The sequence below is a fragment of the Schistocerca piceifrons genome, chromosome 5 (genome assembly GCF_021461385.2).
Source record: "Schistocerca piceifrons isolate TAMUIC-IGC-003096 chromosome 5, iqSchPice1.1, whole genome shotgun sequence".
NCBI classification, from domain to species: domain Eukaryota; kingdom Metazoa; phylum Arthropoda; class Insecta; order Orthoptera; family Acrididae; genus Schistocerca; species Schistocerca piceifrons.
The window spans coordinates 109,913,180-109,937,227 of NC_060142.1; the positions used below are offsets into that span (position 1 = coordinate 109,913,180).

Below are 24,048 nucleotides of genomic sequence, written 5' to 3' on the forward strand. Positions count from 1 at the left end.
TATGTATCGATTGAAGTATTTTTAAGAATAAAACTTTGGTTAGAATTAACAATTCTAAAAATATGTCGCTACTCTGGACATATTTCAAAACAAATAAATAAAAAATCACAGCCGATGTACTTGTCACATCTTATTTGCGAGATTTTATTCAAACTTTACTGCTCAGTTTCTCAAAACAACCATCTTGTCCCTTCCGTTTGTTTACTCGGTGGTAATTATTTTAGACCAGCATTCATTTGCTGCCACCATGTGTTTTCTTTATAACTAACAATGAGCCATTGCTTACGTCACAGGAGTTGGAAACGTGTTACTAGTAATGATGAAACATGTTAACAGTCATTTTTATTTTAGTGGTGTAAAATACAAGCATATTCATGTGCACTGTGGTGTGGGTGCTTATAAAAGAAACTGAAAGGATGGGAAAAACTGAGATAACCACTTACAATTACTGGAAAAGCACATTTTATTGAAAACTGATAACGAATCGTCGAGCACAAACGTATAAAAATTCATACTTTGCTACCTCTAGGGCAGAAACACACACACACACACACACACACACACACACACACACGTGGTATGAACACACGTAAATACTATGATAATACTGGCGTGATCGCTCAGTGCTACACTTACGTAATACAATGACAATACAGTTCACTTACAGAAGAAATAATACTAGCGAAGTGAGCATCAATGGAGCTTCATAATACAAACACAGGACAGATTAAGCAAATAAATAGTAAAAAATTAAATAAGGATTCAGGAATGTGGATCTGATCTGTAGCTTTGCTACATGATATCTGGAGGAATCCACCCCTACAAACTAGGAACACCCTATTGACAACCAGTACCCATTAACGAAGAAGACCGCTGGTGCATCAAAGTTTGTAACAGAATTATCTCACAATGACATTTTCGTTGTCGGTAGAGGGAGTTGGCCTTTCTCTTCCGGTGCTAGCTGGGTGAGGATGTCACCTTAGCTACATATTAAGCCTCAGAAGTTGACAGTATGCCAGCTAACCGTAGTAGGATTTTACCACTGGTGAATGAAGCAGAGAGTGTCTTGTTGGCTTGAGGAAGTAGATCCCTGCATGGTGGAAATGGCAGCTCATGCTTAGGATAGCTGTCTTTGACATCTACCAGATGACACCCAAGCATGGAGCGGTGTGGACCCTGGGAGACTCTGTGGGAGACCAGTCAACGGATGTGGGATTTCTGTCGTGACACTGACGGCGAGTTTTCAGTTCCAGCTATGCTGCAGTGGTTGGCGTCTGTGGCGCGTAGCACGCAGACGGGGGTTGTGGTGATGAGGCGTGAGCCAGTCTTCCTCCTCCCTGTGACGTCACGGCGGGTTGGCCCAGCATGGGCCGGCCGGAGCTGCGAGCCTGTGAGATGTGGCGCTCGGAGGCGCGGAAGGGGACGTGCTGTCTGCTGTCTGCTGTCTCGCTGGAGGCGCCCCGCTTACAGCTCGACAGGGCGGATGCGACCGTTGGCGTCGAAGAGGCGCTCACTGGGCGGCAACACGCCCACTAGGTTGGGCTCCAGCACGGCCACCATGTCCGGCCCGTGGCCGATGCCCTGGAAGGCGAGGCTGGCGTCGCGGCCTGCGTACTCCAGCAGAATCTCCTCGCCACCGGGGTGCTGCAAGGAAAGACGAGCTACGGTTACCCTCTGAACGACTCCTGTTCTTGTTAAATCGACCTTAAGGTATATATAACCTGGACGTTATATCGCTGTGATCTGAAGAAACTAGAACGCTTCAACCAACAGAAGCTGAAATATATCATGAACCTGAAATGGGATGACTTCATATCCAACACGGCTGTTCTTGAGAAAGCAAAAATGTATAGCATGGAAGCTCTTATCATTGGGCATCAACTCAGATGGGTCGGACGTGTCCAGCGGATGAAAAATGACGGACTTCTACGCCAAATGCTGTACAGCAAAGTGAACACAGGTAAAAGGCCACGAGGTGTCCCTCTCAAACGTTGTAAGGATCAGTACAAGAAAAATCTGAAAAACGTGAACATCGATCCAAGTAAGTGGTCCACAACAGTAGAAGATCGAAGTCGCTGGCGCTCAGTTACCTCAAATGCTCTTCAAAACTTTGAGATGGAACGTCGAAGAATGGAGAATGACAAACGCCGGAGACGTAAACTCCTCCAGGCTCAGCCACGTCCTCCACCTTCCATCAGCTGTAATGTCTGTGGCCGCCTGTTCAACTCTAGGATTGGATTGCTAAGCCATCAACGATACTTCCACGCCTGAACCGTGACAAAGGAAATCTCAGGAGAGAAATGAAAACTCGGATACGAGTATCAGCCGACGACGACTGATTGGCAAGTGTCATATTTAGTACACAGGGCTAGCACACTGGACAGTGATTCGGGAGGACGATGGTTCAAACCCATGTCTGGCTTTTCTGATTTAGGTAATCCGTGATTTCCCTAGTCACTTGAGATGCATCCCGGGATGGTTCCTTAGAAAGGGCACGCCCGACTTCCTTCCCCATCCTTCCCTAATCCAATGGGTCCGATGATCTCGCTGTTTGATCCCCTCGCCCAAATCAGCCAACTAGTACACAGGGTTATTCTTAAGTACCTCTGGTGTTTCAAGAGACGATGCGTGAATAACAGAAGACACACAGAAAACTGACGCATATCAGTGGATAGACAATCTTTCCAAGTTGTGATTCGTAATACGCGCTGCAGCGTTGTTCCACTAGCGGAGTAGGTGTCACAGAACGTGTAGAGCTATCATCCACAGTGTGTTGTCGCCTCAAATTAGCTGATGCTTGTTCGCGGCTCGTGGTCCCGCGCACGGGGTCCCGGGTTCGATTCCCGGCGGGGTCAGGGATTTTCTCTGCCTCGAGATGACTGGGTGTTGCGTGTCTTTCATCATCATTTCATCGTCATTCACTCGCAAGTCGCCGTAGTGGCGTTAAAGAACTTGTGGAGTGGCGGCCGAACCCTTCTGCAAGGGGTCTCCCGGCCACCAATGCCACGCGCTCATTATTATCAGCTGATGCTTGAGGTTAGGCAACCCAGTGTACAGATGTCCGAAGCAAGCTGCTGTCGTACGTTTCTGGGCAATTCTTGTCAACGACTTCAGTGAACTGCCCGCCTGCGTTGACATTAGACGCATCACAAACGGAGCCCGTAATGAACACTTGTAATGTGAGTTACAAACTGGGAAAGATGCTCTGTCCTTTCACATGTGTATATTTTCGGAATGCCTTGTAGTATTCGCACAGTAGATTTCTGAAACCCTCGGAGGTATTTATGAATAAGCGTGTATGTAAGCTGCATGTATGAAATATTAGTCAGTCTAGGAGGCTTACGCTAGTACATTGCAATACAGCCTCTAGTTATATATGACGGTAGTATCTTTTCCCTAAAGAACAGTTACCGTTAATGGCCATGCAGCTTTGCTAGAAATGAAATGATAATTAAATGGACACCCTAGCTGCAAACAGGTGTTGATATACTTCATTGGACAGGTTCGAGTCCCGGTCGGGGCACACATTTTTATCATGTCCCCAATGACAGCCTCTAGTGTTGGTAATGGTCTGATTTCACTGAGGAAGAGAAATCCCAACCTTCTTATGATATCCCATACGCAGCTAAAACTACTCATTGATGATTAGATCCCATTCAGATACCAAGTTGTGAAAATGGTGATTACTGTCTTTCACCTGTTGTTGTAAACAGTCCCTCACATTTTATATGGGAAAGCAGTAGTATCCACATGACATTCATCATGAAGATGTAGAAGAAAGGCACACCTAGTCACCGGGTCTTGAATAAACATCGTGGTTCATGTTCACAGCAACATGAATGAGTGGACCAAAATCATGGCAAGAAAAACACGTCATTAACCTTGCGTAACCACATCTGGCCTCAACTATACCCTCCAAATACTGCAGCTTAAACGCGTAACTGCGCCGCCAGTTAATGCAGTGCCTTTTATCATCTGAAAAGAGGTAAAAGCGTGACCTGCATGACCACAGTACATGCCAGCCACCAGTCAACTAGTGTCAAGTATACGTTTGTTTGGACCATTCAGTATCTACAGCTTTATGTACCGCTGTGAGCTACGTCTCTTTGCCAGGCACCCGATTTCATATGACCATTGCACGCTGTTCCCTTCATTATGTTTGATTGGACATTGGTTAGATGGACCTACATCCACTGGCAGGTTTATAACCGATTGCCACTGACAAGGCATGACACTCATCTTTCGTTCCCTGTACATTCGAATGTTTCTATGACCAGTATTCTTACTTCATCTTACATGGCTGACAGTGGTTCATCATTCCTTTTAGGAGAGAGTGAGAGTGACCAGTATCTGGTCTAGACGGCTTATATGCACATTGTAGCGGGTATAAGTGCAGATGTCTCTACTGGTAACTGAGGATAGCATACTGAACAACATTACATCAGTTTTTACGCCATTTGCTGACTAATAAGTATAATTGTTACAAGTCTTATATTTTTAGGTTGGTTAGTACCTCCAAATGTATGTGACAAGCAGGGGCAGCAGATCAGGTATTGAAGTCAGGTTGCATGAACGCAAAACGGTTAGTCTATACTGATAGGTACAGCCCACTTAGTGGTTGGTTGGTTGGTTGGTTTGGAGAAGGAGACCAGACAGCGAGGTCATCGGTCTCATCGTATTAGGGAAGGACGGGGAAGGAAGTCGGCCGTGCCCTTTGAAAAGAACCATCCCGGCATTTGCCTGGAGCGATTTAGGGAAATCACGGAAAACCTAAATCAGGATGGCCGGACGCGGGATTGAACCGTCGTCCTTCCGAATGCGAGTCCAGTGTCTAACCACTGCGCCACCTCGCTCGGTACTTAGTGGTACAGTTACAGCAGTGCGGAAGACATTACGTCGTAAAGCTTGTGACGCTTTTGTGGCAAGACCAGTCGATGCGGAGACAAAACAACCAACACACGGTTGTGGGTACATATTAAGGTCCACATATAAAAATATCTGCAATTATACCCGTTACACCCTGACAGAGAGAGAGAGAGGTAGGTAGTTACCTTGGAGAGGAAGTCCGTGATGTCATAGACGCGGTCATTGATAATGATCCAGCAGTCATCAGGGCAGTCATGGCAGGCGACTTCTGATAAAGACACCTGTGGCGGCTGCTGGTCCCTGAGCCGCAGCGCGGTCACAGCGAGGCATAGCGCATCACCAGCCAGCGAGAGCAGGTTGGCCGCCGCCTGTAACAATGCCATACTACTTTGCAGACTGTTGCAGCAGGTGTCGAGGTGTCAACCGCAGTTGCATGGGGCAGTTTCAGCATGGCAGTGTTGCGAGGGAGGGGCAGACAGAGGGGAGCACGAAGGAAGGAAGGATAAGCTCCAGTACAGGGCCAAGTACTGACGTGCAGGGCAGTCAGCACTGGGTGTAGCAACACGGGTGTGCGATAGATGGGCAGATAGAGGTGGGGAGCAGGAAGGAAGGAAGGACAAGCGTGTATGAGGAGTCAATACCGCTGCGTGGGGCACGCCAACATGGCACTGTTGTGAGAGAGACATAAAGAGAGAAAAAAATGGGGAGGGGGAATGAAGGATTGGTGAGCGAGTGTTTACGTTCAAAATGGTTCAAATGGCTCTAAGCACTATGGGGCTTAACATCTGAGGTCATCAGTCCCCTAGACTTAGTACTAGTCAAAACTAACTAACCTAAGGACATCAACCACATCCATGCCCGAGGCAGGATTCGAACCTGCGAACGTAGCAGCAGCGCGGGAGTGCTTAGGGATCAGGCTTTGCAGCACAGGTGCGTCAACATGGCAGCATTCTGTGAGAGAGACAGAAAGGGAGGAAGCAAGAAAATAGGGCAGCGGGGCAGGATGGGAAGGATAAGTATATGTCAAGGAGTCAACCTGTGCTTCACGGGACATGTCAGCAATTGAAGCGTTAGCAATAGAGGCAGAAAGGAAGAGACTGTGAATACAGTGGGGGGGGGGGGGGGGGTAGGAGGAAGGAAATATTATTCTGTGGAGGGGACAGGCACTGCTACATGGAGTGCGCCAATCTGGCAGCATTGAGATAGATAGAGAGAGAGAGAGAGAGACAGAGAGGGAGAGGGAGGGAGAGAGAGAGAGAGAGAGAGGGAGACAGAGATGGAGAGAGAGAGAGAGAGAGAGAGAGAGAGAGATAGACAGAGAGACAGAAAGAGAAAAAAAGATGGAAGGGAGAAGAAAGGAAGGATGAGAGTGTGTATAAAGGTCAGACTGTCCAGCATGGCCCCGTAAAAGTAGCAGCATTGCGAGAGAGAGACAGAAAGAGAGAAAAAAGAAAAGGGAGAAGGGAGGAGTGGGGAGAAAGGAAGGATAGTCGTATGTCTAGGGGTCAAGGTCCCGTATCCAGTCACAAGCTCAGGATGGGGGGAGGATATGGAAGGCAAAGCCCACAAACCATGGACTTTGCCGTGGTGGGGCACATAGACAATACACTTAGCCTTATTATAGGTGATGTATGGATGGGTGTTGCAGCCTTCTCAGTAGCTGAAGGATCGACAGTCTCGATGGCTGATGTATCTGACCTTTTAACATCTATATGGGTATGCTAAATTGTACTGCGAACAGCTGAAAGTAGGGACAATGCTACAGTTTTTACGTTTCGTGATGCCTTGTAGCTCAACTGTACCGTTTAAGCATATTGTCATCTTCTTGGGTAACATATTCCAGAGTTAAAATATTCTCTCATTCAGGTCTCTGGGAGCCGATTATTCAGGAGGACATCATCAGAAAAAAAGCAATCTGGCGTGCTAGTGGTTGAAACATGACATGTAAGATCTCTTAATCGGATTGATAGCTTACGGAATTTGAAAAGGGAAATGGGTAAGTTGAAGTTAGATGCAGTGGGAATTACTAAAGTGTGGTAGCAGGAAGATTAGCCTGGGTTCCAGGGAAAGACAGGAACATGAAAGGCAATGCTGATCCTACGATTCGTCTTGTAAGATATGTTAAAGAGAGGCAAATCCATATGTACAGCATTTTTACGTTTAGAAAAAGTTATATGAATAACATTTTCAGATTTAGCGAAACTTTTGACAATGTTGACTGGAATACTCTTTGCAATTTGAGGGCAGAAGGGATAAAATTGAAGGAACTGAAAAGGAGACATTACCTGAGAAGGGAATGAGACAGGGTTGTAGCCTGCACGCGATGTTATTCAATCTGTACATTGAACAAGCAGTAAAGGGAACGAGAGGAAACTTGGAGAGGTATTATTTCGTGACATCTTAATTACGTTGGAGACGACATAGGATTTGAAAGAGCAATTGAACGGAATTGATAACGTCTTGAAACGAATTTATAAGTTAGAAATCAACAGAAGTGAAACAAGGGTAATGGAATGTAGTCGAATTAAATAAAGTGATGCTGAAGGAATTATATTAGGAAATTAGATACTGGTACTAAAATTATGAGATGAGTCTTGCTATTTTAGCAGTGAAACAATTGATGATGACTGAAGCACGGAAGGTATAAAAGGCAGAGCTGCAATACCACGAAAGCTTTTCCGATCAAGAGAAATTTGCTACTGTCGAACATAAATTGAAGTGTTGGGAAGTCTTTACCGAAGATGTTTTATCTGAATGAAGTGATACAAAGACTATAAATGCTTGAGGCAAGAAGACAACAGAAGTTTATGAAATGTGGTGTTACAGAAGAATAATGAGATCAAATGGGTAGGCGAGATAGCTAATGAGGAAGTTTATATGAGATACCGAAAGGGGATGGAAAGGGGAAGGACAGGTGAGAAGCTCATGACTTCCAGCGGCACAGGGCATTATGGTAATGCAATGGCGAAAAGTTGAAAATTTTAACTTCACATGTGCACACAAGTATGTTGCCTGGAGAATCTTAACAATAATACAGAATTTTAGTCTAGGAATTAATTCTTACTCCTCTGGATGCAGTAGAATTTTAGGAGATAGTTTGTGATATATAGAGTGGAGTGTTTGTGATCTGGCCCATTACAGGTTCAAAAATGGCTCTGAGCACTATGGGACTTAACTTCTGAGGTCATGAGTCCCCTAGATCTTAGAACTACTTAAACCTAACCAACCTAAGGACATCAGACACAACCATGCCCGAGGCAGGATTCGAACCTGCGACCGTAGCGGTTGCGCGGTTCCGGACTGAGCGTCTAGAACCGCTCGGCCACTCCGGCCGCCCCTTTACAGGGACACAGTTCTTTCGATCCAACTACTAGGAGATGAGGTTGTGGCGTAGAAAGATGACCAAATTGGAGTAAGCAGGAGAGGCTTAATAGTTCCTGTATTTGCCTTAAAACCAAGGCAATCATCCCGAAAACCTTTGTAGCAATCAGCTGATTCGCACTTTTTTTAACCTAATTATGGGATAATCAAGTCCCAGGCAAAAATAAAAAAAAAGTTTGTGTTTATGTGTGTGTGTGTGTGTGTGTGTGTGATGCACTGCATGGTCCGTGTATTGGGCTGTACCTTTCTATCGCAAGCAATAAGTAACGACAGTAAACTGTGCTAACACCGAACACTGCTCCTGAAGAATGATGGAAACTTACCGTGGTGGGAGGCACTGTGATTGGCTGACTTTCACTGCCGAGAGAAGCTGCCATCTTTCTGGCGACTCAGAAGTCTGCTCTGGCACCTGCAACAGCAGAAACAACATCTCTCGTTTATACAGTGCTGCGGAATACCTTTTAAAAATTCGATATATAATTACTTGTTACTTTGTTGCGTCACTTTCGTGTTTTACTGTCCAAATTAATACACATCGATAAGGTAAATATCATATTCACTGTGAGCATAGCGTGTAAAGACATTATTTATGCGTGAGATAAGTCGTCGTATTATTTACACGTATCGAAACATTTTATACTAAGTGATTCCAAACATTTAGTGCAGCTGACCTCTTCGTCCCTTCTAATTCGGAATTACGGGTTTGGATTTTAAGGATCTCATATTTAGCATCCCTCGACTAATCCTGAGTCTCAGTTCTCAACGTTTTAACGTATTTGTGACTTCACCTTATGGGCTGAAATTTCGGGCAGTGGAATTACATGCAATAACGAAAGTTCTGAGCCTCGTATCTAAACAGAAAACCTAAAGAAATGGCACAGAGTCACAATTATTGAACTATATGAAAAACTATACAGAAACTACGGCGTGCACACACTTAATTCAATATGTAAACGTCACCACAGGTATTCGGATTTAGGTTATGACATATTCGATATGCCTGGCGTCATTGGCGATGATGTAGCGCTGGCGAATAGCGAAATTCTGCATGAGCTGCTGAAGTGGCGGAACATCGATGCTGTTGATGATCTCTTGAATGGATCTTTTCAGCTCAGCAATGGTTTTGGGGTTACTGCTTACACCTTGCCTATAATATAGCCCCACAAAAAGGTGTGTTCAGATTCGGAGAACATGGCGGCCAATCGAGGCCCATGGTAGCGGTCTCTGGGTCGCCATAGCCAGAATGCGGTCACCAAAGTGCTCCTCCAGCACATCAAATACTCTCCTGCTTCGATGGGGTCGAGCTCCGTCTTGCATGAATCACATCTTGTCGAAATAATGGTCATTTTGGATAATGGAGATGAAATCATCTTCGAAAACCTGCAAATACCGTTCGGTAGTCACGTTGCCATCAAGGAATATCGCACCGATTATTCCGTTACGACGGTTTTATTTCATATAGTTCAGTAGTTGTCACCCTGTGTATCTCTCTACGCGTCTTACACCTGGTGTCTCTCCTCAAAGTAGTCAGACGCATTTTTTAAAATTAAGGTTCGACATTTTCTTGCAATTTCGTTACTGCAATGTACAAATGGACTTAGCCCGAAGAAGTAGTACTAGTTACGTATTCCATGCAGTGTCCAGGAAAAACTTCCATTTGCCTATGGTTATAAACCTTTTTTTCCAAAATGGAGATGAGACACGTTGCCATCAGTTCAGATACAACCGAAAACATGCTGGGTAGCAGTCAGCCAAAAAATCCAAAGCCACCCACACAAGTGCGGGAAAGGTAGTGCTCACCTTCTTATCGATTACTTGTAGCATGGGACAACGGTGAATGGCTGTGATACAGACCTTGACCACCTTTCGCAAAACGGTCAAATCCAACCGTCCAGGGCGGTTCACCCGCCGTCTCGTTCTGCTCCACATCACTGCAAGGCCACAAGCAGCAAACGATGTCAAGGAGTTCTTGCAGACGTTTAAATGGGAGGTTTCCGGTCATCCTCCACGCAGTCCGGGCCTGCCATTTTTGGAGAGCTAAAGACGGCTTACAGAGGCAAACCGTTCACCTCGAACGAGGACGTTAAGTCGTACGTTCGGAACTTTTTCAGAATGCAGGCGCAGGAACTTTACCTGACGGACATTCACTGCCACGTGTCACAGGAGCAGAGTGCTGTATAATAAATAGTTTTGAAACAAAGGTACACATTTCTGTTTACAGGGTTCAGGATCGTTTTGTTTTGAATGGCCCCGTCATAACAGTTGCTGTGCTGAAGAGAGCAGTGACTGACGGTGATAGCAGAAGATAATGGTTTCATCTGAACAGACACAATTTAAATTGCTGTCCATGGCTGGTTATGTTATACACGAATTTTTCGCAAAGTTTATGGGATAAAGGATGACTAATAATGTGAAACGAAATGATCGTGTGACATTATTGGCCTGTAGGCCTCGTCCGGCAAAGTTCGGCCACCGGGTTGCATGTCTTATTTCAGGTGGCGCCACATTGGGAATTGCGTCGGTGATGATGAGAACAACACAACACCCAGTCCTCGGGCGGAGAAAAAATCTCCTACCCGGCCGAGAATCCAACCCGGGCCCGCTGCATGGTAGGCAAACATATTAGCACTCAGCTAAGCAGGCGGAGAGACTGGCTACTAAATCAACTATTATGAAACTAACGCGGAGCTAATTTGTTAATATAAGGGGGCGATCAAAAAGATTCCGTCTGAGGGCCACAGCAAGTCCTTACTTTCGTGTCGATGCTTACATACCTGCATCAGAGTAGCGCTCGACTGCATATACTCTGCAGCAGCGCACTCAAACGAATACTTTTTAATCGCCCCTTGTATAAGAAAGCCGTAGCGCAGAAAGAGCACTGCAGTAGGATAGTGTAAGATGCAGTATTACAAATACCGAAGCTCAATTGCTGCATGCATTACACTTTGATAATGTACAGAGAGACTGAATGAATTAGTACAGTAGATCGGCTTAGTCGATCAAAAATGCTCTTCTAGACACACCCAGACACATTCGCTTACCGGAAGAACTTCCGTGCGATCGTCGTTGGCTGGCCGTCGTGATCGTATGTACGAAGTTCCACAACCGGGCATTTTCGATCTGTGGTCGTGTGGAAACTTTCTCTCGATTCGATGCCCCTTACCGTGCCCCAACCTAATTACCTGGTCGTTCTTTCCACCCTACATACTAGGAACTTGTAAGGTTTATGTGTCACAGCTGTTTTGCCAGCCTAAGCTGGACCTCGCAGGGTCAGGTGCGCGCGCGCGCTCGTGCATGTGTGTGTGTGTGTGTGTGTGTGTGAGTGAGCGGCACGCATCGTTCGTGCATCGCGATATCGGCCGGCTGGTGTGCTGGTTGCCTCGCGACTGGCGCTGCGTTGGGTTGCCGGGAGACCGGTCTGCGGCCAGCGGTCACGTGAGGCTCGCCCGCCGTCAGGTGAGGCTCACGTTCTGCTCACCTTGCCCGGTCGCGCGTCCCGCACGAGGAAAAGCCAGCCGACCGCTAGCGTCGACCAATGGCCGGCCTCGGCTGCGTTGCACCGCCGCAGCCACCTGCCTTACGTAAGGCAGCCACAGCCGCCCGACCGCTTGGGGCACAGCAGCGCCCGTTCCTCGGCGGTGCCGGCCGCTCGCAGCGAACACTGGACGCATTTCATGGTACCCTACTTGCGGCCGAGTAGGGGATCGAGAACGTCAATTGTGGGGTGTCCAGCGTTTGCTGGCAACTCTTCGTACGGCGAGTAGGACGTAAGCACGAACTCGGTCAGGATGCAATTCGACTTATCTCAGTTAAACCTCGGCTACCACGTTCAGCAGTCAATGTTATGCAGAAACTTCGTCCACAGCCCATTGAGACCGACCGACCGCCGTGTCGTCCTCCGCCAATAGCGTCACTCGATGCGGTGTGGAGCGGCTGTGGGGTCATCTACATCTCCATCTACATCCACATGATTACACTGTAATTCACATTTAAGTGCTTGGCAGAGGGTTCATCGAACCACAATAATACTATCTCTTGTACATGTCAGGATGTGGGTGAGATGGAAGTGGGGTCTAAAAAAGAACAAGTGTTAATTTTTCAACTCCGGTCGGCAAACTGCGTCCCGTTTATTGAAAAAAAAAAAAACATTTACTGATGACCTAGCCGGGGTACATTATGTGAGTTTAGCGGCCCTAAGGCGCAAACAGATTGAGCCAGGGCTCGAAAAGTGCACGGAGGCAACCGGCCAATGCGTCTGATCTCCTCGGGGGCCTGTCAGTAAAAGAGAGCGATCCACACGCCTCGATCGCGCAGCTCGGCGCGGTGGGCGCTCACACGTGATCTCCTGTACCTTTCTGATTGGCTCCTGTAGGAGCTCTGCCTAGGCAAGCGACGCTTCCCTAAGAGTCACCCCGTCAGCAGAAAGGTTGTTTGTTCGTCGAGCACGTGAACAAGCCGTGGGATAGCGGCACATACTGGAAAAATCTGATGTGTCGCCAACCCAGGGCCCGTGCACGGCTTTGTGAAGATCCAGTGCCATCCATAGCTCACGCATTTAGGAAAAAAATTCCCTTTTCTTGCATTGAAAATAAAGGACTCCCGTACTCAATCTGTGAGCACCTGTACACTCTCTACCATTCCACTCCCGAGCAGCGCGCGGGTAAAACGAACGCCTAAACCTTTCTGTTCGAGCTCTGATTTCTCTTATTTTATTTTGATGATCATTCCTACCTATGTAGGTTGGGTTCAACAAGATATTTTCGCATTCGGAAGAGAAAGTTGGTGACTGAAATTTCGTAAATAGATCTCGCCGCGACGAAAAATGTCTTTGCTTTAATGACTTCCATCCCAACTCGCATATCATATCTGCCACACTCTCTCCCCTATTACGTGATAATACAAAACGAGCTGCCCTTTTTTGCACCCTCTCGATGTCCTCCGTCAATCCCACCTGGTAAGAATCCCACACCGCGCAGCAATATTCTAACAGAGGACGAACGAATGTAGTGTAAGCTGTCTCTTTAGTGGACTTGTTGCATCTACTAAGTGTCCTGCCAATGAAACGCAACCTTTGGCTCGCCTTCCCCACAATATTATCTATGTGGCCTTTCCAACTGAAGTTGTTCGTACTTTTAACACCCAGGTACTTAACTGAATTGACAGCCTTGAGAATTGTACTATTTATCGAGTAGTCGAATTCCAACGGATTTCTTTTCGAACTCATGCGGATCATCTCACAGTTTTCGTTCTTTACCGTCAACTGCCACCTGCCACACCATACAGCAATCTTTTCTAAATCGCTTTGCAACTGGTACTGGTCTTCGGATGACCTTACTAGACGGTAAATTGCAGCATTACCTACGAACAACCGAAGAGAACTGCTCAGATTGTCACCCAGGTCATTTACATAGATCAGGAACAGCAGAGGTCCCAGAACGCTTCCCTGGGGAACACCTGATATCACTTCAGTTTTACTCGATGATTTGCCGTCTATTACTACGAACTGCGACCTCCCTGACAGGAAATCACGAATCCAGTCGCACAACTGAGACAATACCCCATAGGCCCGCAGCTTGATTAGAAGTCGCTTGTGAGGAACGGTGTCAAAAGCTCTCCCGGCTGTCGTCAGTTTTCGTGACCTGGAGCCGCCACTACTGGCTCAAGTAGCTCCTCAACTGGCATCACGAGCCTGACTGAACTCCACTGCAGTCCTCCCACCAAGGAGAACTCTCCGGTAGAACCGCGAACTGTAGACGAGCCCTACACAGACAAAGCTATAGCTGCAAAATATAAACGCCAGGGAGTCATAAAACGCAAAAATCGTAGTCAGATGTACACCCAGATGGGGACCCTTCATGCCTTTGACACAATGCTGCTTCAGACTCAGAGACTCCTTCTAAGACATGGATAAAAACTCTCTATAAGCATCAGGAACCATTTATAAATTTATTTCACTCATCTTTTGTTAACTGTTCAGTTTTTCTTTTTTTATCTTACTAGGAGGAGCATGTAACAAGTCAACATAATGGTGAGAAGGGTAAGTTGAAGCAGACTGAATAGACAAAGAGAAATAAATGATTCAAATGGCTCTGAGCACTATGGGACTTAACTTCTGAGGTCATCAATCCCCTAGAACTTAGGACTACTTAAACCTAACTAACCTAAGGACATCACACACATCCATGCCCGAGGCAGGATTCGAACCTGCGACCTTAGCGGTCGCAAAGCCTAATGGAGGGGTAGTCATCCTGAAGTACAATGCACACGCGACGTGCCTAGGAGATAAAGTCGACCAGAACTACTCTTATATCAGCAGGACGACTGAAGTACCCGGAAAGTTGACCGGGGCTCAGAGTCAATCCAGATCTCTTACTTATGTCAACTGTTTGTGGCAAGTTCCACAGGGTGTTTAGAGTCTGCCCAAGTAACCAGATTCAACCGTTGGAACACCAGCTGTAACGGAAGAACATTTAAGGAAGAAGCAAGTGTTCTACCGTAGGCATCCCATCTACCACAACAGCTTCCGAGAATTAGACCCCTGGAGTCGCCCTGCAGCGTCCAGTTTTGAACGAAATCGTCGACAGAAGATGGAGAATTCGTCGCCCAACGAAAAGTTCGAGGTGGTCACCATAGCGGTCGATAGGTGAGCGGCAATAATCTTTACGCGTCCTTGCGTGTCGGATCTTATTGAGGTCTTACATTTGGACCGGCGCGGGCCAATGAGAGGTCAGGCCATGAAATTCTGCTTACTGCTTAGTAATTTTAAAATTATATCTGCAACAAACTGGGAGCACATTTTCGGTGCACGAATCGAGCCCATAGGTCAGGATTCAGAACGCTTTTCGTTCTTGTTTAGGCACGAAGTACGCATAATATTCAGTCAGTACTGGTTGGAAATGCTTTGCAGAAAACAAACCCTCTGCGCTTATAAAGGTTCTATCACGTCTTTACATAAGTTGTTCGAGTCGTATTTGCTTTATGTACGGTTACAAATTTGAAATCTGATAAAATTCAATGCGGCCGCTGTGGACGAGTGGCTCTAGGCGCTACAGTCCGGAACCGCGCTGCTGCTACGGTCGCAGGTTCGAATGTTGCCTCGGGCATGGCTGTGTGTGATGTCCTAAGGTTAGTTAGGTTTAAGTAGTTCTAAGGCTAGGGGACTGATGACCTCAGATGCTAATACCGATAGTGCTCAGAGCCATTTGAACCAATTTGATAAAATACAGGATCCTGAAAATCTCAGCCGTAATTTAAGACAAAGCTGAGAGTCGACAGTATGGAAGTATAGCCCGTGGACGTTAACGGACACGGAGAGTAATGGAGTCTGGACGGATGACGGCCGCAGTACCTTACGGTACGCCGCCAGCTCGCTCGGCGGTTGGTTCCTCCTGGCGCTAGACTCTCCGCAGAGACGCACGGCTGCAGCAGGGAGCCCTGGCGGTGCTGAGAGAGCGTCATTGTGTGGCGGAAGCGGCTCGGCGCGCCGCGGCGTGGCCTTGGCAGTGAACCCGGCGAGCACTGCAGCGGCTTTCGCCTCGCTGCTGCCGCAGCCTGTCTTTCCACCATCACGTTTCGCCACTGTTCGCTTTCCCACCAGGACAAGTCCTAGATCGGGAGCTAGAAAGGCCAAAGTGCTGCAGTCTACTGCAGGTCTCTTCGTGTAGCGGTTCTCCGTACTGACATCCACCCTGATCAACGTCACAGAAAGTCATACTCACTGTGCCCCTACTCTCACACCACCGCCCATCCTCTTGGCATCTTTTCACAACTGAAGTAGTTCAATTCCTATTGAGTTCGGAAACGTCAGGAGAGCTATCAGCTGACGACGCTTCTATCTACACTACTGGCCATTATAATTGCTACACCACGAATATAACGTGCTACAGACGCGAAATTTAACCGACAGGAAGAAGATGCTGTGATATGCAAATGATTAGCTTTCCAGTGCATTCACACAAGGTTGGCGCCAGTGGCGACACCTACAACGTGCTGACATTTGGAAGGTTTCCAACCGATTTCTCATACACAAGAGCAGTTGCCCGGCGTTGCCTGGAGAAACGTTGTTGTGATGCCTCGTGTGAGGAGGAGAAATGCGTACCATCACGTTTCCGACTTTGATAAAGGTCGGATTGCAGCCTATCGCGATTGCGGTTTATCGTATCGCGACATTGCTGCTCGCTTTGCTCGAGATCCAATGACTGTGTCCTAGATCGGCCTCGTATCACTAGCAGTCGAGATGACAGGAATCTTATCCGCATGGCTGTAACGGATCGTGCAGCCACTTCTCGATCCCTGAGTCAACAGATGGGGTTACACGTCTCGGTCACCTCTTGTTCGCATTGACGGCACTTTGAACAGTGGACGTTACATTTCAGATGCGTTACGACCCGTGGCTCTACCCTTCATTCGATCCCTGCGAAACCCTACATTTCAGCAGGATAATGCACGACCGCATGTTGTAGGTGTTGTACGGGCCTTTCTAGATTCAGAAAATGTTCGTCTGCTGTCCTTGCCAGCACATTCTCCAGATCTCTCACCAATTGAAAACGTCAATGGTGCCGAGCAACTGGATCGTCACAATACGCCAGTCACTACTCTTGATGAACTGTGGTATCGTGTTGAAGCTGCATGGGCAGCTATACCTGTACACGCCATCAAGGCCGTTATCGTGGCCAGAGGTGATTGTTCTGGGTACTGATTTCTCAGGATCTATGCACCAAAATTGCATGAAAATGTAATCACATGTCAGTTCTAGCATAATATATTTGTCCAATGAATACCCGTTTATCATATGCATTTCTTCTTGATGTAGCAATTTTAATGGGCAGTAGTGTATAAGAAATAATCATGTGTGGGCCACAGTAAGGCAATGCAGAAAAAGAAACGAGCTCCTCGTCCAGGTCGTGAAGGCATAAAGGATGATAACCGACCGCCGTGTCATCCTCTGCCTTGCAGTGTCATGCTGACGTGGCATGCAGGCCGCTTGGTCAGCACACCTCTTTCCCGGCCATTTTGCGACTTTCCAGACTGTTGAGCCACTACATGTCATTCTAGCATCTCCACAATTGGCATCACGAGTCTGAGAGCACCCTCTTCCAGTTCTGCCACCAAGGGAAAGTCCTTGTTAGTACCGAGAATCGAACCTGGGTCCTCAGCATGGTAGCCACTCAGCTACCATGGCAACGGAATGTAGAAACATCTGGAGAAACACCGTATCAGCATCAACCTATTAGAACTGCTCACTTTGCTTCCAGACCAGGTGCACTAGAAATGCTTCGCATCAGTTCTTTGATAAGGCCGCGTTTAAAGTTGGAGTAAGACACGCACGAGGCAGTGACTAATGTCAATAGGGTGAAATATGTTTTTCCCTTCGTTGAAAATGGATTCCTTCGATAAAGGTTCAAATGGTTCAAATGGCTCTGAGCACTATGGGACTTCACTTCTGAGGTCATCAGTCCCCTAGAACTTAGAATCACTTACACCTAACTAACCTAAGGACATCACAGAGATCCATGCCCGAGGCAGGATTCGAACCTGCGACCGAAGCAGTCGCGCGGTTCCAGACTGTAGCGCCTAGAACCGCTCGGCCACTCCGGCCGGCTTTCGATAGAGGAAGCCTAATGTCAGCAGAGAGGCGCAGCTACTGTTGGGAAGATACATCTGATTATTAATCTGTGTCACAGTTACAAATTAATATGGACGAGTATCGGTTTCTTTCGTTATCAGCATTCTTCAGAACAACAAAAAACCGAACAAAAATGACCAATATGTAAAGAGAGCTAAGCTGTATCAGTAAATGTACTCGTACACAATACGCCACATGATCAAGGTCACTAGCAGTAACCAACTGTGAGAGTGAAATTAAAAAGACCGCAACGGCAGTGTAATTATGTCCCTTGAGTTTACAAACATAGCTGATTATCGCTCAATGTTCTTCTTGCTGGCTTTCTCATGGTATCTGTTGACTGAGACTCTAGACTTGGAGTCCGGCTTAACAAAGTCAGTAGAAGGCACAGGGCAAACGTAATATTTCTATAGCTTCGTAATAAAAGTACGGAGAAGCGTTGACTCAGACAGGTTCGTTATTTACAGGAAGCCTATTTAGCGTTGTGCTGACATGTTAATGAATGTATAGATAAGTAAAGAAGACAACGCCAATAAAAGAATAAGTTGAGCAGACTAAATACAGAGACTGAAATACCTTTGTCGCGGGTGTATTTCTTCACCGGAGTATGTATGGAGTGCAGCACTGACTTTTTCGTGGATGGTCCGAGTGGAGGGGGTAGGGTAGGGGAGAGACGGATTCCGTGAGACACTGCAAAAACGTCGGGTACACTAAGCCCGAACAGTCCGGTGATCACGAACCGATTAACGACTGGTGTCAACGTCTTTCACCGCCGAGAATCGAACCGACTTAATGCAGCAGGACTGACGATCGTATACGACAGGAGAGTGAACGATATGTGCTACGCAGCGCAAAGTTTGCTACTCCCAGCCTCACATGATGCGCACGCAGTAGGGTTCAACTCTTTCCAAAACGAGCGAGAACCGAACTCGGGCGTATTGCGAATGTCATGACCGGACTTGCGTCAGCTCTTGCGTCAGATAGCGAGACCTGAAACTCGAGTGGCCAGCAGCTTTCATTGCCATACCAAGCATAACAGTTCGGGCCGAAAGCCTCAAAATGAGCTTCGTACAACAGGGAAGCGTGTTTAACACGCGGAGCATTACGCTACCGTTCTGAAACTTGAAGCAGTTATTACCTGGATACAGTAAAACGCAGGCAAAACGTACCTATCTTCTCATCATTTTCATAACAGGCCGCGTAATGAGCGTATTAGAATATCTTTAAACTTACATCAAAGTGCTGAAAAACTCAAGTTCCTTTGTACAGAAGAATAATATCGCTGGAGAATAGTCACAATACCTACTGCGCCATAGGGAGAAACCATGGAACTGACGTTAAACGTTTTCTGGGAAGCTTTCGCGCTCCTAATTTTACGTTCCACGCAAAAGATACTAGATTCACTTCGACAAATACTCTTTTTTCGTGAATGGGAACATCAGTTAAAAATACTGCTACGAACATCACAATATATCCAAGCAAGAAACGATATGTGAGAAATCAGCGATGTATCTATTTGTACATTTCTGGGAATAGAGATGCGTACTTCATATTGTTCTGTGACAACCTGTGATTAACATTAAAGTTTACTGCAGTCAGATGCCCTCGTGAATTCTTTAATGACTACACCGGTTTCGACGTGGAACTGAAAATGACTTGTCCATCGAATCTGGTTTCGCCATTACAGAATTTACGAGAGAATTTGACTGCAATATACTTTCCTGCCGGCCGGTGTGGCCGAGCGGTTCTAGGCGCTTCAGTCTGGAACAGCTACGGTCGCAGGTTCGAATCCTGCCTGGGGCATGGATGTGTATGATATCCTTAGGTTGGTTAGGTTTAAGTAGTTCTAAATTCTAGGGGACTGATGGCCTCAGATGTTAAGTCCCATAGTGCTCAGTGCTAATATACTTTCCTGTTCCTCTCTGCCAATAAAGTTGCAATTGTGAAACCGAAATTTACCACCAGTAACCACTACCACAAATTGCATCTGCGTACTCTTCTTAACGACACCGCACTGCAAGCATCGATAATAGGTAGAGACCTGTTCAAAAAGGTACGCGTAAAGAATGGAGCTCCGTTAGCCTCAGACTAAAAATAGATCTCTTCTCGCGCCATTCTTCAAACTTTCCTATGCTTTTAGCTACTAACTGTAATACAAAAATTATTTTTGTGCGGCAGATATACCATTTCGAAGGCATCCTGTTATTATAATTAACGGGTCAATTTTGAAATTAAACGAAGACCCATTAGCGCCGTGATGCAACCCGGCAGGCATCACGCACAACACGGAGGCAACGCTTTGCCTACTAACAGGCGCGACCTCCCAGTCCGAGTTCTTGAACTTCGTTTAGACGTTCGGGTCGGAGGTTCATTGCTCTACACGCCTCTTTGTGGTGATCGACATCTGCAGCAGGCGCACGCTGTCAGATACGTCTAGAAATGAATATTCGAAGAGACGACTACGGAAGTTTCCAAGGAAAGCGCTTAAACGTCGAAAAAGGAAAAATGTCGATCGACGAAGAGTAACGTTGAAAACGCGTTAGATTAGATGTTTAGTTTACTTACCACGTACAGATATCGGAGGATAGTAACTCCTGAACCAAATTACAGATTTTATTTGCTCCCTATCTACAGATAACCGCTCATAAGGAATGCACTGTGAGAATCCGATTTCCGTACTAAAAACATAGTTGCATAGTTTCTACGTCTGGAGAAAAATTAATGCATTCTGTTCCCCAATGCATGAACGAGTGTAGCATTTTATATTTATAATACAACGATGTTTCTCGTATATTTTAGCTATTCTGGCAATTATATGTGCTAAAGACACAAGTTTGATTTCCTCTTGGCCGCTACAGCGTACAACTGAAAGAAGGAAACACGTTTTACGATTTAAATGAAGCCAAAGTAGAAACTATTAACGATTAATTTAGTAGCAACAAAGACTACATTTTACGTGGCCTTTATACCTTTGATCTGTCTGCCATGTGGGATTGATTTCAGCATTACCAGAGTACATCGTTATCGCAAGCGGTAAGTTTTTGCTTCTTTACGTTAGATACACTAGATTGATATTTTTAACAAGATGAGATACTTTGCTACAGACATTTTCATCTCATCGTTCATGGACTTAAGAAACGCAAACCAAATAATTATTTTCTAGCAGAGGTATACTGCTTCAGTTTCTATTCGCCAGCCCCTTATTTAAAATATTCACATCGCACTATCGATTTCTAAGCAATACAACCACGACTTCAGATATGCAAAAAGTTCTTCTGATTAACTGAAATACACATGCGACATTCAAATCAAAATGGCGTTCATATGTTTGAAAGGTGTAACAGGAGATTAGTATTTTCCTGCCATATCAGTCGCGTATGATACCCTTAGATGTGACGCGAATTTTGAAATCTGCGAATGCCGTTTATGTTACGACGACATATTAGGATTTCGAGTAATGGGAACAGCTATACTGACAGGTGAACATGTGACTCTATAGTCGAGAAATTGATAAAGCAATATAAATATGCCTTAAATAAGAGAAAGCTAAGTATAAATCCACACAATATACGGTTAGCAGATTACATTTGTCTCATCTGTAATAGACGTTGAAAGTGAGGCTACGGCAAAAATAGCGAATGCTTTGTTTTATTACTGCAACCAGGCACTTTTTAATACTTTTCATAAATGATTTACTTTTCGATTACGTATCTTTCGAGTCAGTGAAAAAGATCATCTTCAGATGGTTAGTAATAACAGGCAGTCCACCTGGAGTAATGTATGAAGTGCTTGTAAATACCGACCATCTGAAGATGAGACTCCAGTGCAATGGAAAAGTAAACGTTTTCTGAAAAGTGTTATAAAGCAACTGGCTGCAGTATTAGTACAAAGCATCCGCTGTTTTAATAAAGTGCATATGGAAACGCCAGCAGATTGTTCTGCAGCGGTGGAGTCTACGATATTTTCTGTCTCTTTTCAAAGTACCCGAACAAGGAAGGAGGATTGTGGTTTAAGATGCCATCGATGTTGAGGTCATCAGGGAGCGTCGAAACGTTGCAGTTTTCTTTTTTGTGGAGATTTGCATACGTGCACAGTACGAAAGCCTTCCTTTGCAGAACAGAGGTATGAAAGAGCGCTTGGGCAAATCTTTGGATGGTTTTGCAGTACACTGCGCAGTGGAAAAGTAAACGTTTTCTGAAAAGTGTTATAAAGCAACTGGCTGCAGTATTAGTACAAAGCATCCGCTGTTTTAATAAAGTGCATATGGAAGCGCCAGCAGATTGTTCTGCAGCGGTGGAGTCTACGAAATTTTCTGCTCTTTTCAAAGTATCCCAACAAGGAAGGAGGATTGTGGTTTAAGATGCCATCGATGTCGAGGTCATCAGAGAGCGTCGAAGCGTTGCCGTTTTCTTTTTTGTGAAGATTTGCATACGCGCACAGTACAAAAGCGTTCCATTGCAGAACAGAGGTATGAAAGAGCACTTGGGTAAATCTTTGGATGGTTTTGCAGTACACGGTCGAAAAGAAGCAGTGTTTTTATTTATGCCGATTTGTGCCTCTGCATATTATAAACAACTGTTTGTGGAGCAGGAGTCGGAAGAGAGAGAGAGTGAGACAGAGGAAGGGAGAGAGAATGAGGGACGGGAAATGGGACACAGAGAGAGAGGAGACGTTGATAATGGAGATTAAGAACGTAGGGAAGCTGTTGCGGTGGCCGCCCTTACCTGTGGAGGAACTGCGTTCGGGGTTTCGCGTGACGTGCGAGCGATAAGTGGTGCTACGCGGGGCTGCGAGAGCGGCAACGTCACAGTGGCTCGCCTGCGCTCTGGTGCGACGTCGACCGCGAACTGATAAGCGGGCGGCGCGCGTTTGGCTATAAGTAGCGCCGGGTCGGCTGACGAAACGCGGCCCGCGGCGGCCGAAGCCCGGTGGTGGCGTGGCCCACCATTGGCTACCTGTGGGCGTGCCGCGGGGGCTGCGGCGGCGGCTGCCATTGGCGTTGCCGCCGCCGCCGCCGCCGCCGGCACCTGCTTTCCTGGTCCGCGGATATCGGAACGGCGCGTGCAGCGTCGCTCACTCGCCGGCCGCGCCGCGCCGGGGCCGCCCTTGGCTCGCGGGGTGCGGAAACTGGTCGTGCGGCAGCCGAGGTGGCGGCCGGCGGCCAACTCTTCCCGCGTGCAGGAAGTGCCTTACGTAACTGGACGCCGGCCAACCAGCGCCGCCGCACGCACCGATCGCTCGCGTCCCCTCGTTCGTGTGCAGGTGTCGAGCGCTCCCCGCCGTAATTACTGTCCGCAAGGAGCGGCCTTGCCGCCGTAACTAACTACGCCTCTCAATGAAATGACACTTGCCGTGCAGAAAAAATGAAAATGTTCAGAACGTGAGTCACCACAGAAACTAGTAACCACTACAATTTCCTTAAAATGTTTCTCGACGTCGCGTTTTATGGCCCGTGTTGTTTCTATGTTTTCACCAATGAGGTGGCCGCAAAGTGGGTTGTATGTTAACCGGGGACCTAGAAACGACGGAGAGGCTCCGTCCTCGCCGCAGCCGCAGTGGTCCACAACCGCAGTCCACTTCACCCCTCCGCCGCCCCACACCGAACCCAGGGTTGTTGTGCTGTTAGGCCCCTGGTGGACCCCCCCCCCCCCCCCCTCCTTCAGGGAAGTCTCACACCACACGAGTGTAACCCCTATGTTTGCGTGGTAGAGTAATGGTGGTGTACGCGTATGCGGAGAACTTGTTTGCGCAGCAATCGCCGACATAGTGTAGCTAAGACGGAATAAGGGGAACGAGCCCGCATTCGCGGAGGCAGATGGAAAACCGCCTAAAAACCATCCACAGACTGGCCGGGCGGATTCGTGCTGGGGACCAGGCGCTCCTCCCCGTCGTGCGTTAGACCTCTCGCCTAACCAAAAAAAAAAAAAAAAGTTCAAATGTGTGTGAAATCTTATGGGACTTAACTGCTAAGGTCGTCAGTCCCTAAGCTTGCACACTACTTAACATACATTATCCTAAAGACAAACACATACACCCATTCCCGAGGGAGGACTCGAACCTCAGCTGGGACCCGCCGCACAGTCCGTGACTGCAGCGCCTCAGGCCGCTCGGCCAATCCCGCGCGGCGAGTCGAGTACTCGTAAACTTCCGTCAGCGAGCGTGAAACCTGAAGACGG

General features: G+C 46.9%; 1 protein-coding gene across 1 annotated transcript; it reads right to left on the reverse strand.

The window, feature by feature from the left end:
• Positions 1-445: 445 nt before the first annotated feature.
• LOC124798643 (probable cytochrome b5 2) lies at positions 446-22,773 on the reverse strand. Its single transcript, XM_047262140.1, has 4 exons — positions 22,597-22,773; positions 8,571-8,656; positions 5,052-5,234; positions 446-1,644 (listed from the first exon to the last, which is right to left on the reverse strand). The coding sequence occupies exons 2-4, from the start codon at positions 8,622-8,624 to the stop codon at positions 1,465-1,467; spliced, it is 417 nt and encodes a 138-aa protein (XP_047118096.1). The 5' UTR covers positions 8,625-8,656; positions 22,597-22,773; the 3' UTR covers positions 446-1,464.
• Positions 22,774-24,048: the final 1,275 nt, after the last annotated feature.